We start from the raw sequence: 23,927 nt of genomic DNA on the forward strand, positions 1-23,927 counted from the left end.
CTTTGCATTATCTTGTTGAATGTATATTGTGTTTTTCTTAGAACCAACTTGTCCCGTATTGCAGGAATTAAATTATGAATAATCATTTTCCTTATTTCTTCTTTGTTAAAAACTTCCACAGCTTTGGTTACGAAAGTTCCCTTTGGTCGATTCTTGTTGTTTCTCTTAGCTGGAGAAGAAGATGCCAATGGTCAAATTCCTAACTTTCCATCAAAATACGCTTTTCTATGGAAATCCCAACGTGGACGAGCAACTCCCGCCATAAACATTACCTCTGTAATAAATCTTTTACTCTTACAAGGTCTATAAGGCTGTTCTTCTTCGGGAGTTATATAAAAGCTTCATTTAGCTTTGGTTATATAGACGGAAATAAGACGGTAATAAAAAATTTAAACAAAATTCAATTCGTCGCTTTTTATTTTCTTCAGTTAACAATGGTTTAACAAAACTAGTGATTCTTTTTATTTTTTTTTATCCTGTATATTTTTACATATTTGGATTTGTCTGTTTTCAAGGTTTATGAATGACTTTACTTTTTGCAATTTGATTCAGCCGTTCTCGAGTTATTCGAATTTTTCTAGAAAAATCTGCTCCAGCATACATTTGTTCAAAAAATCAGAAAACACTCGATTTTTTGGGTATCAATTTAGGATTCAGAACATGCTTAAGCAACATGATGGAGTATGTTTTGGTGCCGAGTATGGCTGTCTAGAACGTTTGGTCACTTTACTATGGCACGTTACCTTTTCGAAACTTAGAAGTACCATAACTTCATTTCTTTAAATGGCACCCCCCATATTTTATTACTTAGTCGTCTTCGGTGTCTCATTTTACATCTTTTATATCCTATATGGCGGTATATATAAGGCGTAACATCAAATATAGAGTGCTTGATACTACTGATGTTATCGAACAGCTATGGTTGTCATTTCGCTTGGGTGGTACCGCTTTTGCTGTAGGCGTTGCTTATCGGCCACCTAAGTTTTTCTATAGATCATTCTTAAATGAGTTGGAGAATACGTTTGCAAATGTGGTGCCGACAGTGGACACTGTTGTGTTTACTGGTGATTTGAATATTAATTTATTAATACCGGGCAACGTGTCAACCATGGCTTTAACAGATGTTTGTGATTCTTTTGGTTTGGTACAGCTTATAAATGACCCCACAAGGGTGACGGGCCGGACTTCTACATTAATTGACGTTTTTTATATTTCGAAACCCCATATAGTCAACGTAAGTGGTGTGTATACCACCCATGGTATCTCAGATCACAATATAATTTATTGTAACCTTAAGGGCGCAACACATATCAAATCAAGCTTTCAAAATATAGCCAGGTCATTCGGAAACTTTCATTACGACAGTTTTCTAAATGATCTTCGGCAAGTTCCTTTTTCTTATATCTTTGATATAGAAGAGTCTAACGTCAAAGCCGAATTTTTAATGGAACAGATAACTAATATCTTAGATCTCCATGCACCTGTCAAAGTAAGTACACATACTGGTCCCCCGTCACCTTGGATAACACAGAATATAAAATTTATGCAAAGCTTAAGAGATAAAGCCTTTACAAATTATCAGTCAAATAAAACATCTGCTAAATGGGATTATTACAAGTCGTTGCGTAATTTGGTTAATAAATCAATAATTCTAGAACGTAAGGCATACTTTGAATTTCAATTGGGAATTACAAATAACAGCTGGAATTCATTGAGAAATGCCGGAATGTTTAAAAGAAATATTATTTCAATACCTAAACACCTTGGTTCCCCAAACGCTATTAACAACTTTTTTGTCAATGCAATACCCAGAAGCCATAGTCCTGATCATGAATTATTAAACTTTTATAACTGCAATAAACTAAATGATTTAACCTTCGGTTTTCATACTGTGGATGAGTTCGAAATTGAAAAGGCTATCAGCACTATCAAAAGTAAAGCTTCCGGATATGACTGCCTCAATATTAAATGTATTGATTTGTGTTGTTCACATATTACACCTTACCTTTGTAATCTCATTAATACTTGTATTGTTAGTGGTGTATTCCCTACCATCTGGAAAAAAGCGTTGATAAAGCCCTTGCCTAAATCGAACGCACCAACTGCTTTAAGTGATCTGAGGCCAATAAGTGTGCTGCCGGTGTTGTCAAAGGTTATGGAACGAATTTTATTTGAACAAATAAATAGTTATGTGGAAGATAATAATATTCTACCCGTAAATCAGTCCGGTTTTAGAAGGGGATTTAGTTGTACTACAGCACTAATTCACATTATCGATGATATCCTGCGGGAAAGTGATAGGGGTAGGATGACGGTACTCTGTTTGCTGGATTATTCCAAGGCATTTGACACAGTTGATCATGAAACACTCTCAGCAATACTAGGTTATATTGGTTTTGAATATAATGCAAAAAAGTTGTTAAATGATTTTCTGACAGGTAGGGAACAGGCAGTATCGGTAGGGGTTGATTGCTCTGATTTTTTGGAAGTGAGATCGGGGGTGCCGCAGGGATCGACTCTTTCGCCTATTTTGTATGCATTATACACATCAAATTTTATCAAATCCATTTCACATTGTAAGGCGCACTTTTACGCAGACGACACCCAGCTGTACTATTCCTTCCCTCCGTCTGAGGTGGTTAAAGCGGGTATAGATATAAATAGTGATTTGCAAGCTTTATGTGATGTTTCCGACCGCCATGGGCTTCATATAAATCAGAGTAAGTCTCTTGCCATTGTTTTCGGTCCAAAGAGCCTCAGACAGCAAGTTGCAGACACCCTCCATCTATTTGTGAACAATGAACCGTTACAATTCCATAAAACAGTACGAAACTTGGGTGTCTTAATAGACGAGAATTTGACTTTTAATGATCACATCAACAAATGCATACAAAGGGCGTATGGGAGTTTGAAGGTTATCTACTCGAACAGACATTATTTGAACCATAAAACAAGGAAATATCTCTGTGAAAGTCTGGTCCTCTCACTTTTTAACTATGCAGATGTTCTGTACTCTCCTTTTTTGTCCTATGTCTTAAAAGAAAAAATTCAAAAAACACAAAATTCCTGTATACGTTTACTGTTTGGTCTTCACCGAAGTGAACATGTAAGTGATAAGTTGCCGGAATTAAAATGGTTAAACATGCAGGGAAGGAGGGTGCTGCACTCTGTATGCCTCTACCACCGGGTCCTCCATCTTTATAAGCCACCTTACCTCTATAACAAAATAAGTTTTCGCGGGGATGTACACACTGTAAATATTAGATTTAAAGGGAGATTATCTCCACCTATTTTTCATAAAGCTTTTTTCAAAAAGTCATTTTCCTATCAGATCGCTAAGACAATGAATGAACTTCCTCTTGAGTGGACAGTGTGTGCATCATCAATAACTTTTAAAAGACACGTGCTAAATTATTTGCATGGATGGCAGTGACCTTCACGTTTGTAAAAATGGCTTTACATCTGCATAATGTTTTTTTTGTTGTATGTTACAGTTAATGCTCATTCTATTAATGTTTAAATTCTTTATGGTATGGTGGAAGAACAACATTAGTTGAACCATGCCATAAGATTGTTCTCATGTATGAATCTTTTATGTTTTTTATTGGCAATTATTTAATTTTATTTACTGTTTATTTTTTTGTTTTTTCTTCAATGATTTATTGCAATGATTTTTTTTTTTGGTATGCTAGGAGAACAATAAAGCAGTTTATTATTATTATTATTATTATTATTATATGTCCTATACCTAACATTTATAGTTTGGGAAATAATTAGGGTTTATTGAACATAACTTATAGCTTTAATTAACATGATTTATTGGCAAATAAATAAAATTTGAATATATATTGCGTATTAATATTTAAGATTACATTGAAAATTCAAACTTAAATCTTGACTAAAGCAACTAAATTTATTATTTGTAACAAATAACTATGCAATAAAATACAATAATTATGTTAAAAAAACGTGATTAAAGTTTGTTACAAAATCTCACTACTTGGTATAAAAAAGAACCAAATCAACATTCAAATCAGTTCGAGTTTTATCTTTTAGAGAGAACAACGTATTTCTAACAATGAATAAATCGTTAGCTTTGGTTGCTTTATTCTTAGCTTTGGGTAATTTTTGATTCAATATTTTCCTAAATTAAATTTATCAATAATTTTTAGCTGCCGCTGTTATTGCACACTGTGGTCCAAACCAAGTATGGGACGATTGCGGACCTGCTTGCCGACCATACTGTAATAAACCACCTGGTGAACCTTGCACCACGGAGTGCGTGGCAGATTGTTTCTGTGATGAAGCTAATGGTTACACCAAGAGAGCAATAGATGCGGAAGATGACGATTGTATTCATACATCTGAATGCCCTACGTGTGGAGCCAATGAAATTTATAAAGTGTGTGGAACTGCCTGTCAAGATTATTGTGGAAAACCAGAAGGTACTACGTGTACGACTCAATGCGTTGAAGGATGTTTCTGTAAAAATGGATACGTACGTACAACAAATAATAACAGTTCTCCTTGCATCCTCGAAGCAAGTTGCCCTTAAAAGTTAAACATCTTATTTTGAACGGAAAATAAAAATTAATTAAGCATCAATTTCGTTGTTTTTTTACCCTATTTTTTTGTTTATATATAAATTTATTTATGTATAAACAAATAATTACGTCTCCAACACCATTTTTATTGCCTTTATGTTGAATTTATATATTATATGGGTTTAAGATAACATATTCCTTACAGTGAATGTCCCGATTTTCAAGATTAATTTTTAAATAAATAAAAATTTTTTTTAAATTGTTAAAAAAACAAAATTAGAAGTAAACGTAATATACAAACATTTTTTGTTGTAATAATATTTGTTATTAGCAAGTTTCGGTTTATAAAATTAATGTTAATTTTGAGATATTACTAATCTTCATAAAAAATCCTTTAAAATGAATCCAAACGCTACGTATTTATCTCAAAAAACAAAATTAATAAATTTTAAGTTATTGACATGAAGTTAGCAACATAACATTAAAAATATTCATATGTCTGTTAATTTTGGAGATAACCCCAACGAGTTTGGACTTATTTTAAAGGATTTTTCATGAAGATTAAGAAAATCGCAAATTTAATGTTAATATTAATAACCGGAAGTAACTAATATCCCGGCTATTTTTCAACATGAATGATGCTAATCAGAGTTGTTTCGTTTTAAACATTTTGTTTTAATCAATAATAATCATTTGCTTAGGTTTAAAACATGTTTAAAATACTTAAATTAAACAAGTGTTTTTTATATTTTCTTTATTAATACTACAATGAATAAAATTAGGAAAAATTCTCAAATACATTATACAAACTTTTTAACATACATATTATTTATTGATGAGTCACGTCATCACTGATGGAATTAAGCTCTTTAAAAATTGAAACCAACTTAGCAACTTTGACATTGTCTAGCCGATTACGTAGTTTTGAATGGACTAAACTATATGATGAGAAGAGTCTTTCTATGTTGGCTGACGATGCAATAACTGTATGAAACTGTTGAGCAAGTTCCAATGCTGTCGTATTTATATTTTTCATAGAACGCCACCATGCCAATGGTTTTACATTCCCAATTAGTAACTTTGCCTGGTAATTAATAATAATTGGCAATGATTTTGGTTGATAGGTATCTACATATTCCATGTAAGTTTCTATTTGCTCTTGACTAAGTTTATTTCCTCTAAAGCGACGATCAAACAAATTTGCCAAAAAATGAGCTGGGGTCAAAGCCATTTCCATACGCTCCTTGACTTTATTCGTATCACTTACCGAAAATTCTCCATTTGCTTATTCAGTCTCGAATACTTCCAAAAGTTCTAGCCATATCTTTGTAGCTTCTCCTATAGTGCCACTGTTTCTTTGAACTTTGTCCAAAGCAACTGCGATATACTTTAATTTTTTTAAATAGTCTTGGGTATTTCTCTTTAAATTAGTGTCATTTCCAAGCTTTATTATATCCCTTTTTCAAGTAACTTTCCAAGCAGTCCGATAAAGTATTCCAACGAACATTCTGAGGCAATACAAGAGCAGAACCACTAGTTTCTCGGAATTTTGCGCTAACAAAATGAACATTTCTGAAATATTTACAATTTTTTTTGATATTACTCTTTATTCCTGGCACTTCTATATCATGGGCAAGTAAGTTCAATATATGCGCTGAACAACCATAAGTTATTATATCTTTGCTGTCTAATTCCTCAAACTAATCCCTTCTCATTTTGGTCACATTTGCAGCGTTGTCCAATCTTCAACCTGTATTATTATCTGGGTAAGCAGCCCTTGAATATTTTTGGGTTTTGGATATCTCATCTAGCGTTAAATCCTCATCTGACTCGGAATCATAGATGGTTGACATTGGTAGCAGATGGAACACATTTTTGAATGTTTCTTCATACGCAGCACTAGTCCAGCCATAATTACTTAAATTTTTTACATTTAGCAGTCCCTGATTTTTTGTTATTATCTTTAACAACATCAAAATATGACCAAATGGCATCTTTCTTCTTTCCCGTAGACGACATTTTTCAAAAAAGAACACCACACGCACAAAATAACTTACAGTGGACGTTATTGCAATAGACAACTTGCAATGCGAATTTATAAATAGTCTGTGGTAGTTTGTGGTTCCTGCAGGCCAATAGGTCCTCTCTAGTTCGTAACAGCCGATCGCGACAGTTTAGTACAGAGTCGGACTTGAAATAAGGTATCTATTATTTAGTAGAATAATAGATCAAACATTTTCAATTAATATTATGCTATTATGTTTAAAAAAATATGATTAAAAAAAAAAAACGTTTAAAACAAAAAAAAACATGTATTTTGTATAAAATTAAAAAAATACATGTTTTTTTTTCAACCCTAATGCTAACATCCATTTAGTGTTTAAAGTTTCGTTTATTTTATTCAAGTAAATAAAATTTGCATAAAAACATAGTTATATCTACAAACATAACACATTTAACTTTAAAAATATATCGAGGTATTGACTACTTCCGGTTTATAAAATCACTTTTAACTTTGAGATATTATTAATCTTCATAAAAAATCCTTTAAAATGAACCCAAACACGACGTATTTATCTCAAAAAACAACATGGATAAGAAATTAATAAATTTTAAGTTGATAACGTGAAGTTAGCAGCATAACATTAAAAATATTCATATCTCGGTAATTTTTAGAGATAACCCCATCGAGTTTGGACTTATTTTAAAGGATTTTTCACGAAGATTAAGAAAATTACATATTTAATGTTAAAATTGATAACCGGAAGTAGCTAATATCTCGGATATTTTTCAAGATGAATGCTGCTAACATCTATTTAGCGTTTAAAGTTTCGCTTTTTCATTCAAGTAAATTACATTTACATAAAACGTAGTTATATCTACAAACATGACATATCTAACTTTAAAAATAACCGAGTTATTGATTACTTCCGGTTTATAAAATAACTTTTAATTTTGAAATATTCTTAATCTTCATAAAATATCCTTTAAAATGAATCCAAACACGACGAATTTATCTCAAAAAACAACATAGATACAAAATTAATAAATTTTAAGTTGGTGACATGAAGTTAGCAACATAACATTAAAAATATTCATATCTTTGTTATTTTTGGAGATAACCCCATCGAGTTTGGATTTATTTTAAAGGATTTTTTACGAACATTAAGAAAATTGCAAATTTAATGTTAATATTGATAACCGGAAGTAGCTAATATCTCGGATATTCTTTAAGATGAATGCTGCTAACATCTATTTAGCGTTTAAAGTTTCGCTTTTTCATTCAAGTAAATTACATTTACATAAAACGTAGTTATATCTACAAACATGACATATCTAACTTTAAAAATAACCGAGTTATTGATTACTTCCGGTTTATAAAATAACTTTTAATTTTGAAATATTCTTAATCTTCATAAAATATCCTTTAAAATGAATCCAAACACGACGAATTTATCTCAAAAAACAACATAGATACAAAATTAATAAATTTTAAGTTGGTGACATGAAGTTAGCAACATAACATTAAAAATATTCATATCTTTGTTATTTTTGGAGATAACCCCATCGAGTTTGGATTTATTTTAAAGGATTTTTTACGAACATTAAGAAAATTGCAAATTTAATGTTAATATTGATAACCGGAAGTAGCTAATATCTCGGATATTCTTTAAGATTAATGCAGCTAACATCCATTTAGCGTTTAAAGTTTCGCTTTTTCATTCAAGTAAATTAAATTTACATAAAAACGTAGTTATATCTATAAACATGACATATCTAACTTTAAAAATAACCGAGTTATTGACTACTTCCGGTTTATAAAATCACTTTTAATTTTGAGATATTGTTAATCTTCATAACAAATCCTTTAAAATGAATCTAAACACGCCGAATTTATCTCAAACAACAAGATGGATACAAAATTAATAAATTTCAAGTTGGTGACATGAAGTTAGCAACATAACATTAAAAATATTCATATCTCGGTTATTTTTGGAGATAACCCCTTCGAGTTTGGACTTATTTTAAAGAATTTTTCACGAAGATTAAGAATATTGCAAACTTAATGTTAATATTGATAACCGGAAGTAGCTAATATCACGGCTATTTTTCAAGATGAATGCTGCTAACATCTATTTAGCGTTTCAAGTTTCGTTTGTTTCATTCAATTAAATTAAATTTGCATAAAAACGTAGTTACATCTACAAGCACGACATATTTAACTTTAAAAATATATCGAGATATTGACTGTTTCCGGTTTATAAAATCACTTTTAATTTTGAGATATTGTTAATCTTCATAAAAAATCCTTTAAAATGAATCCAAACACGACGAATTTATCTCAAACAACAACATGGATACAAAATTAATAAATTTTAAGTGGGTGACATGAAGTTAGCAACATAACATTAAAAATATTCATATCTCGGTAATTTTTAGAGATAACCCCATCGAGTTTGGACTTATTTTAAAGGATTTTTCACGAAGATTAAGAAAATTGCAAATTTAATGTTAATATTGACAAATTTATGTTTAAAGTTTCGTTTGCTTCATTCAACTCAATATGTTTCATTCAAATATTAATATCTCGGGGAGCGATCCAGCTTATCACAATACAATTAAAAATGAAATAATATTATTATACAATGTAAACTTAAAGTTAAACTTTGAAGCTGAAACGCCCATGTTACATTGATTAGTCATCTTTTAGGAATCCACGATTTTCTTGTAAATAGTGTCAAAATTTGAGGATTGGAAAAGAGGAGAAGGGTTTGAGGACATATTTTTATAAGGTTTTTGTGCGAGGAGAGATATTCGTTGAGTAATGGACTGCAATTTGGAATTTCTTTCTAATTGCTGATCTTTCTGCTACTTCTAGATGCGATGTCACCTTTTTACTGATATTAAGGAAGATGGGAGCTCTATAATCAAGAATGGGTTTGCAAATTGTTTTATAAATGCGCACATTTAAAATTTATCTCATTGTTCTTGTAGGTGAGACATCTAAATTGCTTTGCACGTGCTTTAACTTTCATTTTAACCTTTTTCGTGTGTATGTCAAATTTTAATTTGCTACCAAAGTTTATCCCAAGATATTTATAAGAATTCTTTGGATGTACCAAAGTATTCGGAGAATTTTCAGATAATCTATGGAATGGTAGAATTTTTCAGATTTTGAACCAGCTTTCGATTTTCTCCGTCAATATTTGAAGGCCATCCACTGCTCTTTTCAAGGTTGTATCGTGCTAATATCTCGGATTATTGACTAAGAAATAAAAATTTAAATATATATTACCTATTAATATTTAAGAATACATTGAAAAATTCAAACTTAAACCTTGTCTAAAGCAAGTAAATTTATTATAGTAATAAATAACTACACAAAAACAATCAATAATAATGTTAAAAAAAACGTGATAAAAAGTTGTTACAAAATCTCACTACTTGGTATAAAAACGTACCAAATCCACATTCAAATCAGTTCGACTTTAGACATAAACATATTCCCAACAATGAATAAATTGTTAGCTTTGGTTGCTTTATTTTTAGCTTTGGGTAAATTTTTTAATTTAATATTTTTCTAAATTAAATTTATCAATAATTTTTAGCTGCCGCTGTTATTGCACACACATGTGGTCCAAACACAGTGTGGAACTCTTGCGGGTCTGCTTGCCCAGATTACTGTAATAAACCAGCTGGTGGAATTTGCACCATGCAATGTGTGGCAGATTGTTTCTGTAATGGAGCTAATGGTTACACCAAGAGAGCAATAGATGCGGCAAATGACGATTGCGTTCTTAGATCTGAATGCCCTACTTGTGGTGCCAATGAAATATATAAATTGTGTGGAACTGCCTGTCAAGATTATTGTGGAAAACCAGAAGGTACTTCGTGTACTGAACAATGCGTGGAAGGATGTTTCTGTAAAGATGGATACGTACGTACAATAGATAATAACACTTCTGCTTGCATCCTCGAAGCAAGTTGCTCTTAAGAGTTAAACATCTTATATTAAACTAAAAATAAAAATTAATTAAGCATCAATTTCGTTGTTTTTTTGACCTTATTTTTCTTGTTTATACATAATTTAATTTATGTATAAACAAATAATTACGTGGAGTCTGCAACAGCATTTTTATTGCCTTTATGTTGAATTTATGTGTGGATTTAAGATAACATTTAGTATAAATACTTAGCAAAAAAATTAACCACATCATTCTCACACTCAAGAACCATGAAGAACTTTTTAGCAATCCTCACTTTAAGTTTAATCTCATGTAAGTTAAATAATTTCAATAAAATTATTAGAATTCTTATAAACTAAGCGATAATTTTAGTTGCTTCCGCAACAGCAGAAGAGACACTTCCAAAATGCTCCGTAAATCAAGTCTTTAGTTATTGCAACACCGCTTGCCCCGATTATTGCAATAACAAGGATGAATTCCAAATTTGCACCGAGCAATGTATAATCGGTTGCGGATGTGCCCCGGGTTATGTTAAAGATTATATTGATTCGGATAATTGCGTCTTGGAAAAAGATTGTCGTAGAGTGGAAAGATGCGGGCGCAATAAAACTTATTATTTGTGCGGTTCTCCGTGTCCCAGATATTGCGGAGGACCCGAAGTTGAAAATTGTCCAAGAAGGTGCGCTAAAGGATGCCAATGTAAACCTGGATATATTAAGAGGTCGGAAAATTCCAACGATTGTATTCCTTACAGCGAATGTCCCGATTTTCAAGCTTAATTTTGGAATAATTAAGAAATTTTATTAAATTGTTAAAAAATAGAGGTAGATGTAATATACGAACATTATGAAAAATGTGTTGTTTTTCTTATATGCTGCTTTTTTTGTAATAATGTGTTATTAGCTACTTTCGGTTATCAAAATTAATTTTAATTTTAGGATATTATTAATTATCATAAAAAATGCTTTAAAATGAGTCCAAACACGACGTATTTATCTCAAAAAACAACATAGCTACAAAATTAATAAATTTTAAGTTGGTAACATGAAGTTAGCAACATAACATTAAAAATATTCATATCTTTGTTATTTTTGGAGATAACCCCATCGAGTTTGGACTTATTTTAAAGGATTTTTCACGAAGATTAAGAAAATTACAAATTTAATGTTAATATTGATAACCGGAAGTAGCTAATATCTCGAATATTCTTTAAAATTAATGCAGCTAACATCCATTTAGCGTTTAAAGTTTCGCTTTTTCATTCAAGTAAATTAAATTTACATAAAAACGTAGTTATATCTACAAACATGACATATCTAACTTTAAAAATAACCGAGTTATTGACTACTTCCGGTTTATAAAATAACTTTTAATTTTGAAATATTCTTAATCTTCATAAAAAATCCTTTAAAATGAATCCAAACACGACGCATTTATCTCAAAAAACAACATAGATACAAAATTAATAAATTTTATGTTGGTGACATGCAGTTAGCAACATAACATTAAAAATATTCATATCTCGGTTATTTTGGGAGATAACCCCATCGAATTTGGACTTATTTTAAAGGATGTTTTACGAACATTAAGAAAATTGCAAATTTAATGTTAATATTGATAACCGGAAGTAGCTAATATCTCGGTTATTTTTAAAGATGAATGCTGCTAACATCTATTTAGCGTTTAAAGTTTCGTTTTTTCATTCAAGTAAATTACATTTACATAAAACGTAGTTATATTTACAAACATGACATATTTGACTTTAAAAATAACCGAGTTATTGACTACTTCCGGTTTATAAAATCACTTTTAATTTTGAGATATTACTAATCTTCATAAAATATCCTTTAAAATGAATCCAAACACGACGAATTTATCTCAAAAAACAACATGGATACAAAATTAATAAATTTTAAGTGGGTGACATGAAGTTAGCAACATAACATTAAAAATATTCATATCTCGGTTATTTGTGGAGATAAACCCATCGAGTTTGGACTTATTTTAAAGCATTTTTTACGAAGATTAAGAAAAATACAAATTTAAAGTTAATATTGATAACCGGAAGTAGCTAATATCACGGATATTTTTCAAGATGAATGCTGCTAACATCCATTTAACGTTTAAAGTTTCGCTTTTTCATTCAAGTAAATTAAATTTACATAAAAACGTAGTTATATCTACAAACATGACATATCTAATTTTAAAAATAACCGAGTTATTGATTACTTCCGGTTTATAAAATAACTTTTAATTTTGAAATATTCTTAATCTTCATAAAATATCCTTTAAAATGAATCCAAACACGACGAATTTACCTCAAACAACAACATAGATACAAAATTAATAAATTTTAAGTTGGTGACATGAAGTTAGCAACATAACATTAAAAATATTCATATCTCGGTTATTTTTGGAGATAACCCCATCGAGTTTGGACTTATTTTAAAGGATTTTTCAGGGAGATTAAGAAAATTGCAAATTTAATGTTAAAATTGATAACCGGAAGTAGCTCATATCTCGCATATTTTTCAAGATGAATGCTGCTCACATCCATTTAGCGTTTGAAATTTCGCTTTTTCATTCAAGTAAATTAAATTTTCATAAAAATTTAGTTATATCTACAAACATGACATATCTAACTTTAAAAATAACCGAGTTATTGATTACTTCCGGTTTATAAAATCACTTTTAATTTTGAAATATTCTTAATCTTCATAAAATATCCTTTAAAATGAATCCAAACACGACGAATTTATCTCAAAAAACAACATGGATACAAAATTAATAAATTTTAGGTTGGTAACATGAAGTTAGCAACATAACATTAAAAATATTTATATCTCGGTTATTTTTGGAGATAACCCCATCGAGTTTGGACTTATTTTAAAGGATTTTTCACGGAGATTAAGAAAATTGCAAATTTAATGTTAAAATTGATAACCGGAAGTAGCTAATATCTCGGATATTTTTCAAGATGAATGCTGCTAACATCCATTTAGCGTTTAATGTTTCGTTTATTTCATTCAAATATTAATATCTCGGTTTATTGAGTAACAAATAAAAATTTAAATAATACTGCCTATTAATATTTAAGATAACATTGAAAATTCAAACTTAAACCTTGACTAAAGTAAGTAAATTTATTATTTGTAACAAATAACTATACAACAAAATACAATAATTATGTTAAAAAAACGTGATTAAATTTAGTTACAAAATCTCACTACTTGGTATAAAAACGAACAAAACCAACATTCAAATCAGTTTGAGTTTGATCTTTTACAGAGAACAGACATAATATCCCCAATAATGAATAAATCATTAGCTTTTGTTGCTTTATTCTTAGCTTTGGGTAAATTTTTTAATTTAATATTCTTCTACATTAATTTTATCAACAATTTTTAGCTGCCGCTGTTATTGCACAAACATGTGTTCCACCCCAAGTATATAACTCCTGCGGATCTGCCTGCCGAGAATACTGTAATAAAGAGCCTGCACCTTGCACCAAGCAGTGCGTGGCAGATTGTTTCTGTGATGAAGCTAGTGGTTACACCAAGAGAGCAATAGATGCAGAAGATGACGATTGCATTCTTATATCTGAATGCCCTACTTGTGGTGAAAATGAAATATATAAAGTGTGTGGAACTGCCTGTCAAGATTATTGTGGAAAACCAGAAGGTACTGCGTGTACGACTCAATGCGTTGAAGGATGTTTCTGTAAAGATGGATTTGTACGTACAATAGATAATAACACTTCTGCTTGTATCCCCGAAGAAAGTTGCCCTTAAGAGTTAAACATCTTATATTAAACGAAAAATAAAAATGAATTAAGCATCAATTTCGTTGTTTTTTTGATTTATAAGCGGAATATAGATAATATCTCGGTTATTTTTATCTCAAACAACAACATGGATACAGAATGAATAAATTTTTAGTTAATAACATGAAGTTAGCAAATAAACATTTAAAATATTAATATCTCGGTTATTTTTGGAGATAATCCCATCGAGTTTGAACTTATTTTAAAGGATTTTTCCGGAAGTAGCTAATATCTCTGATATTTTTTCGTCGTCATTTTATGAAACTACGTTTTCGTAATCAAGGTAATCTATTAACTAAATGTATACCACCTGCGTAGTTTCGTGTACACATTATTGGAATAGGATGACCTAAATACACCATGTACATTGGAATGCTATGTTGGATGTATTTGTGCTCCAAGATTTATTAGACGAATACACGAAAGTGTATTTTGAAAAGTTTTTTGTTAAAAAAAATTATTGATCTAACTTATTTTCAACTGACTCGTGATAATTTTACAGACATTGTTCCGAAAAACTGTTGTTGATTTAAAATAAGAAAAAATAAGAACTTTTTAATAGCGTCATAGTGCAGGTATAATTGGAATTATAAACATAAAATTTAAGCCTTAAATACCCTTATACAATTTTTTTAAACGATAACCTGATATACTAATAAAATAGTTGACATCACGGCCAACGAAAACATCTTCCGTTTCGCTTCATCCTGTTTGAGTGCAACGAAGAAATTATGCTCGGTTCACGCAGACATCTTTTTGTGTACCCACAAAACAGTGATTCTCAAAACTTTAAATTTAATTTATCACACTCAATTTATTGCATCTAATACCAAGTTATACAATCAACGAGTAAATTCGATGTATCACTTTTATAGGGAATGCTTAAAATTAAACATTTTATAATTTTTATGTTAGAAATATCTTTGAATAAAAAAAATTGCATCGTTTAATTGATATAATAAAAATGTAAGAAATAATTTTTATTTAACAAACGTTTAGTAAGATACCATTTGAGGAACTCTGGCTTCTTGCAAACATTATTATCAAGTCCTGACAAGCAGGTTTTGCCGGTCAATATCGTTACGGATCCCGGCAAAAAGAAAATGAAAAGACCACAAGTGGTTAAACGTATAAACCAAGCCGATTCCAAATTCCTCGACCCATTCCGTTTCAAGCCGCGCAAACAAACCCTCCTCTGTATATTTCAGTGCAAATACAACTTCGCGTCCATTCAATCTTCGCCACAATGTCTTTGGAGTTCTTGCATAAATTCTTTGCCGCATTCTTTCTTTTATGTTTTCACCCTGCCGTTGGCGATTTCAATTCTAGTAAGTAAATTGATTATAATAAAATATTTTATTTATATCAACTTTATTTATTTTTTTAGTATATCTTCCACAAACTTATGCCATTAATTACGAACAACCAACAATAATCATATGTGGCGATGGTCAATATTTTGATAATTGCGCTTCACCATGTCCTGTGACCTGTGGGAACATTAATAACCCGCCTTATTGCCCGGCAATTTGCACGAAGGGTTGCACGTGTATCAACAGGCGTTACGTATACGACAGCAGCACTGGGAGGTGTGTACCTCCTGAGTACTGTCCTGTACAGACAGACCGCTGCAGACATAATCAAACTTACTATCAAACTAATTTCAATGGACCTACGTGTGATGGGGTGGTCATTGGTTACAACCAACCCGGGTGTTATTGCGGAAATCGATTTGTGCTAAACAGACTGACCGGGCGATGTGTACTACCTAGGGATTGTCCTAAATATCCCAGGGATCGTAAGTTATTTCTAATATATATACACATATATACGCGTTAGAACAGTGTTATTGAAACTTATCATTTTCCAGAAATTTCTACACATATTTCGATTTTTAGATTTTTTTTACATTTTCGAAAGCTTTTAAAGGATTTGTACAGAAATTGTACGAATTTCCAAGAATATCCTAGAAAAGAGGATATCCATTAATAATATCTAGGATTTTAACGATTCTTAATGATTAATATAAGCATTTCCAAGTATTCCCATAAGATTTTCAACGATACCATCCCAATTGCTTAGGATTTTTTAGGAATCCAACGAGTTTCCAGAGGATTCTATAGATATTCAGGTTTTCTAAAAGATTTTATGAAAATTTCCAAATACATCCAAGGATTTTGTAGCAATTTCCTAAAATTTTCAAAGATAACCAAATATTTCTAGAGATTTCAAGGAATATCCACAGATTTTCACAGATATCTTAGGATTTTAGAGTGTATCCAAGGTTTTTGAATGATTTTTAGAAAAATTGGAAGGATTTCTATAGATACCTATGGATTATTATGAATATCAAGGATTTTTAATTCTTCCCAGACACTTATGTATGCGTTTCTTAGTATTTCCAGGAGATTTCAAGGGATTTTCAAGAATACCATAAACTTGTCAGAATACCTGAGGTTATCTAGGATTTTGCAGAGATTTCTACAGAATTTCAAGTTTTTAGATGATTTTAAAAGAATTTCCAAACATATCTAAGGATCTTGAAACGATTTTCAAATAGTTTTATATACTACTAGGTATTTCTAAAAATTTAAGGAATTTAGACACATTTTTAAAGATATCCATCGATTTTTACGGATGTCTAAAGATTTTTGAGCGTATCCAAGGTTTTTGATTGATTTTTAGAAAAATTGGAAGAATTTCCAAGGATATCTATGGCTTATTACTAATATCAAGGATTTTTAATTCTTCTCAGACACTTATGTATGCATTTCTTAGTATTTCCAAAAGATTTTAACGGATTTTCAAGTGTACCATAAAAATTTTTCAGAATACCTAAGGTTATCTAGAATTTTGAACAGATTTCTACAGAATTTCAAGTTTTTAGAAGATTTTGTAGGAATTTCCAAACATATCTAGGGATTTTGAAACGATTTCCAAATAGTTTTATATACTACTAGGTATTTCTAAAGATTTTAAGGAATTTAGACACATTTTCAAAGCTATCCATTGATTTTTACGGATATCTTAGGATTTTTGAGTGTATCCAAGGTTTTTGAATGATTTCTTTAGAAAAATTAGAAGGATTTCCAATGATATCTAGGGATTATTACGAATGTCCAGGACTATTAATTCTTCCCAGCTACTTATGTATGCATTTCTTAGTATTTCTAGGAGATTTCCAAAAGACTTTAACGGATTTACAAGAATACCATAAAAACTTCTCAGAATACCTGAGGTTATTTAGAATTTTGCAGAGATTTCTACAGAATTTCAAGTTTTTAGAAGATTTCTTAGGAATTTCCAAACATATCTAGGGATTTTGAAACGATTTCCAACTAGTTTTATATACTACTAGGTATTTCTAAAAATTTTAGGGAATTTAGACACATTTTTAAAGATATCCATTTTTTGAGTGTATCCAAGGTTTTTGATTGATTTTTCGAAAAATTGGAAGGATTTCCAAGGATATCCAGGGATTAATACAAATGCCTAGGATTCTTAATTCTTGCCAAACACTTATGTAGGCATTTCTTAGTATTTCCAGGAGAATTCCAAAAAATTTTAACGGATTTTCAAATGTACCATAAAAAATTTTCAGAATACCTAAGGTTATCTAGAATTTTGCAGAGATTTCTACAAAATTTCAAGTTTTTAGAAGATTTTTTGGGAATTTCCAAACATATCTAGGGATTTTGAAACGATTTCCAAATAGTTTTATATACTACTAGGTATTTCTAAAAATTTTAAGGAATTTAGACACATTTTCAAAGCTATCCATCGATTTTTACGGATATCTTAGGATTTTTGAATGTATCCAAGGTTTTTGATTAATTTTTAGAAAAATTGGAAGGATTTCCAAAGATATCCAGGAATTATTACGAATGCTGAGGATTTTTAATAATTCCCAGACACTTATGTAGGCATTTTTTAGTATTTCTAGGAAATTTCCAAAAGATTTTAACGGATTTTCAAGTGTACCATAAAAATTCCTCAGAATACCTAAGGTTATATAGAATTTTGAAGAGATTTCTACAGAATTTCAAGTTTTTAGAAGATTTTTTAGGAATTTCCAACCATATCTAGGGATTTTGAAACGATTTCCAAATAGTTTTATATACTACTAGGTATTTCTAAAAATTTTAAGGAATTTAGACACATTTTCAAAGCTATCCATCGATTTTTACGGATATCTTAGGATTTTTGAGTGTATCCAAGGTTTTTGATTAATTTTTAGAAAAATTGGAAGGATTTCCAATGATATCCAGGAATTATTACGAATGCTGAAGATTTTTAATAATTCCCAGACACTTATGTAGGCATTTCTTAGTATTTCTAGGAAATTTCCAAAAGATTTTAACGGATTTTCAAGTGTACCATACAAATTTCTCAGAATACCTAAGGTTATCTAGGATTTTGCAGAGATTTCTACAGAATTTCAAGTTTTTAGATTTTAAAGGAATTTCCAAACATATCTAGGGATTTTTAATCGATTTCCAAATAGTTTTATATACTACTAGGTATTTCTAAAAATTTTAAGGAATTTAGACACATTTTCAAAGCTATCCATCGATTTTTACGGATATCTTAGTATTTTTGAGTGTATGCAAGGATTTTGAATGATTTTTTAGAAAAATTAGAAGGATTTCCAAGGATATCCAATGATTATTACGAATGCCCAGGACTTTTAATTCTTCCCAGACACTTATGTAGGCATTCCTTAATATTTCCAGGAGATTTCCAAAAGATTTCAACGGATTTTCAAGTGTAGCATAAAAATTTCTCAGAATACCTAAGGTTATCTAGAATTTTGAAGAGATTTTTACAGAATTTCAAGTTTTTAGAAGATTTCTTATTAATTTCCAAACATATCTAGGGATTTTGAATCGATTTCCAAATAGCTTTATATACCACTAGGTATTTCTAAAAATTTTAAGGAATTTGGACACATTTTTAAAGCTATCCATAGATTTTTACGGATATCTTAGGATTTTTGAGTGTATCCAAGGATTTTGAATGATTTTTTAGAAAAATTAGTAGGATTTCCAAGGATATCCAATGATTATTACGAATGTCCAGGACTTTTAATTCTTCCCAGACACTTATGCATGCATTTCTTAGTATTTCTAGGAAATTTCCAAAAGATTTTAACGGATTTTCAAGTGTACCATAAAAATTTCTCAGAATACCTAAGGTTATCTAGGATTTTGCAGAGATTTCTACAGAATTTCAAGTTTTTAGAAGATTTTTTACCAACTTCCAAACATATATAGAGATTTTGAAACGATCTCCAAATAGTTTTATATACTACTAGGTATTTCTAAAAATTTTAAGGAATTTAGACACATTTTCAAAGCTCTCCATCGATTTTTACGGATATCTTAGGATTTTTGAGTCTATTCAAGGTTTTTGATTGATTTTTAGAAAAATTGGAAGGATTTCCAATGATATCCAGAGATTATTACGAATGCTAAGGATTTTTAGTTCTTCCCAGACACTGATGTAGGCATTTCTTAGTATTTCCAAGGGATTTCCAAAAGATTTTAACGGATTTTCAAGTGTACCATAAAAATTTCTTAGAATACCTAAGGTTATCTAGAATTTTGCAGAGATTTCTACAAAATTTCAAGTTTTTAGAAGATTTTTAGGAATTTCTAAATATATCTAGGGATTTTCAAACGAATTCCAAAAATTCTTATGTACTACTAGGTATTTCTAAAAAATTTAAGGAATTTAAACACATTTTCAAAGCTCTCCATCGATTTTTACGGATATCTAAAGATTTTTGGGTGTATCCAAGGTTTTTGATTGATATTTAAAAAAATTGGAAGGATTTCCAAGGATATCCAGGAATTAATACAAATGCCTAGGATCATTAATTCTTCCCAAACACTTATCTAGGCATTTCTTAGTATTTCCAGGAGATTTCCAAAAAATTAACGGATTTTCAAGTGTACCATAAAAAATTTTCAGAATACCGAAGGTTATCTAGAATTTTGCAAAAATTTCTCCAAAATTTCAAGTTTTTAGAAGATTTTTTAGGAATTTCCAAACATATCTAGTGATTTTGAAACTATTTCCAAATACTTTTATATATTACTAGGTATTTCTTAAAATTTTTAAAGATTTTTTGAGTGTATCCAAAGTTTTTGATTGATATTTAGAAAAATTGGAAGGATTTCCAAGGATATCCAGGGATAATACGAATGCTGAGGATTTTTAATTCTTCCCAGACACTTATGTAGGCATTTCTTAATATTTCCAGGAGATTTCCAAAAGCTTTCAACGAACTTCCAAGTATACCATAAAAATTTCTCAGAATACCTAAGGTTATCTAGGATTTTGCAGAGATTTCTACAAAATTTCGAGTTTTTAGAAGATTTTACTGAAATTTCCAAACATATCTAGTGATTTAGACACATTTTCAAAGATATCATATTTCAACTGATTTTTCAAGCATACCAAGAAGATTTCATAGAATTCCTAAGATTATCTAGGATTTTGAAGAAACCTTTAAAAAATTATTGTTTTACTTACTATTGAAAGTACTGGAAGTAGATAAACAAATAGTTCTTCAAGTCTTATGTCAAACAAGTATCTAGTATTTTAAGCTAAATACTAAAAGTACAAGTATTAAGTACCTACAATTTGAAAGTACTTCCAGTAAACTACTTAAAGTAAAAAAATACTGAATACTTTACTTGCAGTATATTTTTACTGCAAGTAGCTCAACTCTGATATATAATTAAAATTTTTTTTTGTTGTTTTAAGAGGTTTGCCCAAATAATGAATATGTTAATTCTTGTAAAAATCCATGCGAAGCAACTTGTCGTAACCCAGTAGATAAAATTTGTCCCATACCTCAATGTATTTATGGTTGCTCATGTAAGAAAGGTCTTGTGAGAGATGAATCAAGCGGAAAGTGTATCGACCAATGTTATTGTCCAAAAAATCCTAACAGTGAGTTTATTCTTTTTGTACAAATTGAATATAATAAATTAACTTTATTTTGAAGCTCCCAAATGTGAAAAAGGCGAAGAATTCTCAACGTGTGGATCCCTATGTGAACCAACATGTAAGAACCCTCAAAGAACGTGCAACTCAAATTGCGTTAAGGGATGTTTTTGTAAGAAGGGTTATATTAGAATGTTTGAGGATGGAGGTTGCGTTCCCCCTGGGATTTGTCCTTATATACTTTAACCTTATTATCTATTTACAATTCTATAACAAATATTGATAGAATAAATGTTTTTAAAAATAATATAATCAAATATGTAAACTGATTATAATAAATACTTTTAGCATCACGTCCATATACTTTTCGTTATTAGTCATAGAAGAAGTCAATTTTTTGAACGATTTTTTCAGAGACGTACTCCTGATGATGCGCGAAAGAAATGAAATTGGTTTTTATAATTTTTTTTTTATTTTCGAAGCAAATAAGTAAAAAGATAAAAAAAATACGTCGGTATCTTTAAAATTGATGCGTTGTTTGTTTCTTAGAACTTACAAAATACTTAAACATTCTAAGCTGATGACTTCAATACATTTTTTCGATATCGCAAAATTCGCATTGACCAGATTTTTTCAATTCGAATATAAACCGCAGCTCAACCTAACTTCAGTATCAGTGCAAATTTTTTCTCAACATCATGTTGAAGTATATAGTTTTTGGGTTTTTAATAACGACCGTGTTGGCTCTAGAAAAGAGTAAGTTTTCGAAGAGTTATTTTCTTTCAATTCATTTATTTGTTTATAGATGATAAATGTCCGAACGAAAATGAAAAACCTGGGTTACTTGAAAAATATTGCGAGGATGAGAAATTCGATATCAAAAAAGAGCTTACTTGCGTTTGTGAATGGTTCCATTACAAAGATAAAGATGGAAAATGCGTCACAAAAGATGAATGCGGTAAGAAAAAAATTAACATCAATAAAATTGATTTTATATAGTTTAATTTTAATTTAAAGAAAAAGGAACTACGACAACAGTGGCCCCAACTACAACACCATGTCCTACATCAAAACCAGAAAGTAAGCCATTAATGTTTATTAAATTAATACTTAATAAATAAAATTAATTTTTAGCTCAATATTGTCAGCTAGGAGAAGTTTTAGTTTCTTATTCTTGTGGAAGCAATTATGGGTATCGTCACCAGGTTCTTGTAAGACATTACAATTATTATCCACAACCTTATCCAAAGAAATGTTACGTGTGTAAGAAAAAGGATGGAAAATATGGAAAATAAGTTGTTTAAATTTAAATGTTTCTTTCTTTAGATTTTTAAAAGTTATTATATGTTAATAACCGAAATAAATCTAACACAGAAAATATTTAATTGTTTTTTTTTTATATTTCAAGGTAAAAATGTTAAGTGAAAAGATAAAAAAGGTATGTAAGTACTCAAATGTTGGTATTTCCCTTTTTACAACTTAATTATGTACCAAAATATTTTTAAGTTATGACTTCAACACATTTTCACAAAACTTGAGTATCTATACAAATTTTATTCTCAACATCATGTTCAATTATATAGTTCTTTGTGTTTTAATATCTTCCATGGTCGCTCTAAAAGAAGGTAAGTTTTTTTTTGAAGAAATTCCTAATTAATGTTGTTTGTTTTATACACTTGAAAATATCAAAAAATCTTGCTGCAATCTTGCTGCACCAACGTACCTAAACCTGTTCCGACTTTAATTAAAAACTATAAGCTTTGCAACATGGAGACAGTTAACTCAATAATGAAAGACTTCATAGAAGCACATCAGACAAGATTTCAAGGTTTAACAAATGTCTTAAGGAATCGATAGACAAAGCGAGCCCATCCAGAACCACCAAACACTACAATTTTCCGCTACCTCCATTTATTATCAGACTCATCAAAGAGAAAAGACGCCTATATCGAGACTTCAGGGTGTATGAAGTGCCTGAGTTGAAAAAGAAGTTTAATGAGTTCAACAAAAAGATACAGAAACTAATTCAGCAATACAGAACGGAAAAGTACATGGACAAAATAAAACTGTGTAAAGGAAGAAACTATTGGCACGAAATTCGAAAACTATCAAGATACCAAAAGACACCTGGAACGGATGGCGGTGTGCACTCCAACCCTGAAGAGATTGTCAACATACACGCTGACTACCTAGAAGGTGTATTCACCTTTACCGAGGATGTTTCGTTTTGTTCCCACAACAAAAGCATTATAGATAATTGGTACGAATCCGCATTTTTGACACCGTTCGAGACACCCGAAGATGTTCTCATGTTGGAAGACGAATATTTTACTCTTCTTGGACAGGGAAAAGATACCGCTCCCGGCTATGATAACATCACAAGGAAACTGCTTAGAAGTCTAGATCTTAACATCCATTGCTTTATCAGAAAAATAATTGCCTTACGACTCAGCATTTCCCGCGCGACTGGAAGACGTCAATTATTACTTGTATTCCCAAGAAGGATTCCTCTCTATCTGATCCAGCCAACTATCGCCCCATCTCACTGCTCCCCGTAATTGGAAAACTCTTCGAGACGCACTTGAAGAACAAGCTCCTGGCTGCGGTATCAAAGAAAATTCCGCCTTACCAATTTGGCTT

At 30.4% G+C, this 23,927-nt stretch overlaps 3 protein-coding genes across 4 annotated transcripts in view; 2 read left to right on the top strand and 1 right to left on the bottom strand.

The window, feature by feature from the left end:
* The window catches only part of LOC111421299 (neuroglobin-like), a 119,832-nt gene that overhangs the window by 38,894 nt on the left and 57,011 nt on the right, over nucleotides 1-23,927 (bottom strand). The window lies entirely within an intron of this gene.
* Nucleotides 4,046-4,605, top strand: LOC111421575 (serine protease inhibitor swm-1-like). The gene is made up of 2 exons (XM_023054744.2): nucleotides 4,046-4,121; nucleotides 4,173-4,605. The coding sequence occupies exons 1-2, from the start codon at nucleotides 4,079-4,081 to the stop codon at nucleotides 4,553-4,555; spliced, it is 426 nt and encodes a 141-aa protein (XP_022910512.1). The 5' UTR covers nucleotides 4,046-4,078; the 3' UTR covers nucleotides 4,556-4,605.
* LOC111421579 (mucin-6-like) lies at nucleotides 10,727-22,245 on the top strand. The gene is made up of 9 exons (XM_023054749.2): nucleotides 10,727-10,822; nucleotides 10,883-11,286; nucleotides 13,724-13,865; nucleotides 13,919-14,244; nucleotides 15,460-15,661; nucleotides 15,721-16,131; nucleotides 21,105-21,293; nucleotides 21,349-22,043; nucleotides 22,093-22,245. Exons 1-8 carry the CDS (start codon nucleotides 10,780-10,782, stop codon nucleotides 21,531-21,533), a joined length of 1,902 nt encoding a protein of 633 aa, XP_022910517.2. The 5' UTR covers nucleotides 10,727-10,779; the 3' UTR covers nucleotides 21,534-22,043; nucleotides 22,093-22,245.

Source organism: Onthophagus taurus, chromosome 11, assembly GCF_036711975.1.
Source record: "Onthophagus taurus isolate NC chromosome 11, IU_Otau_3.0, whole genome shotgun sequence".
NCBI classification, from domain to species: domain Eukaryota; kingdom Metazoa; phylum Arthropoda; class Insecta; order Coleoptera; family Scarabaeidae; genus Onthophagus; species Onthophagus taurus.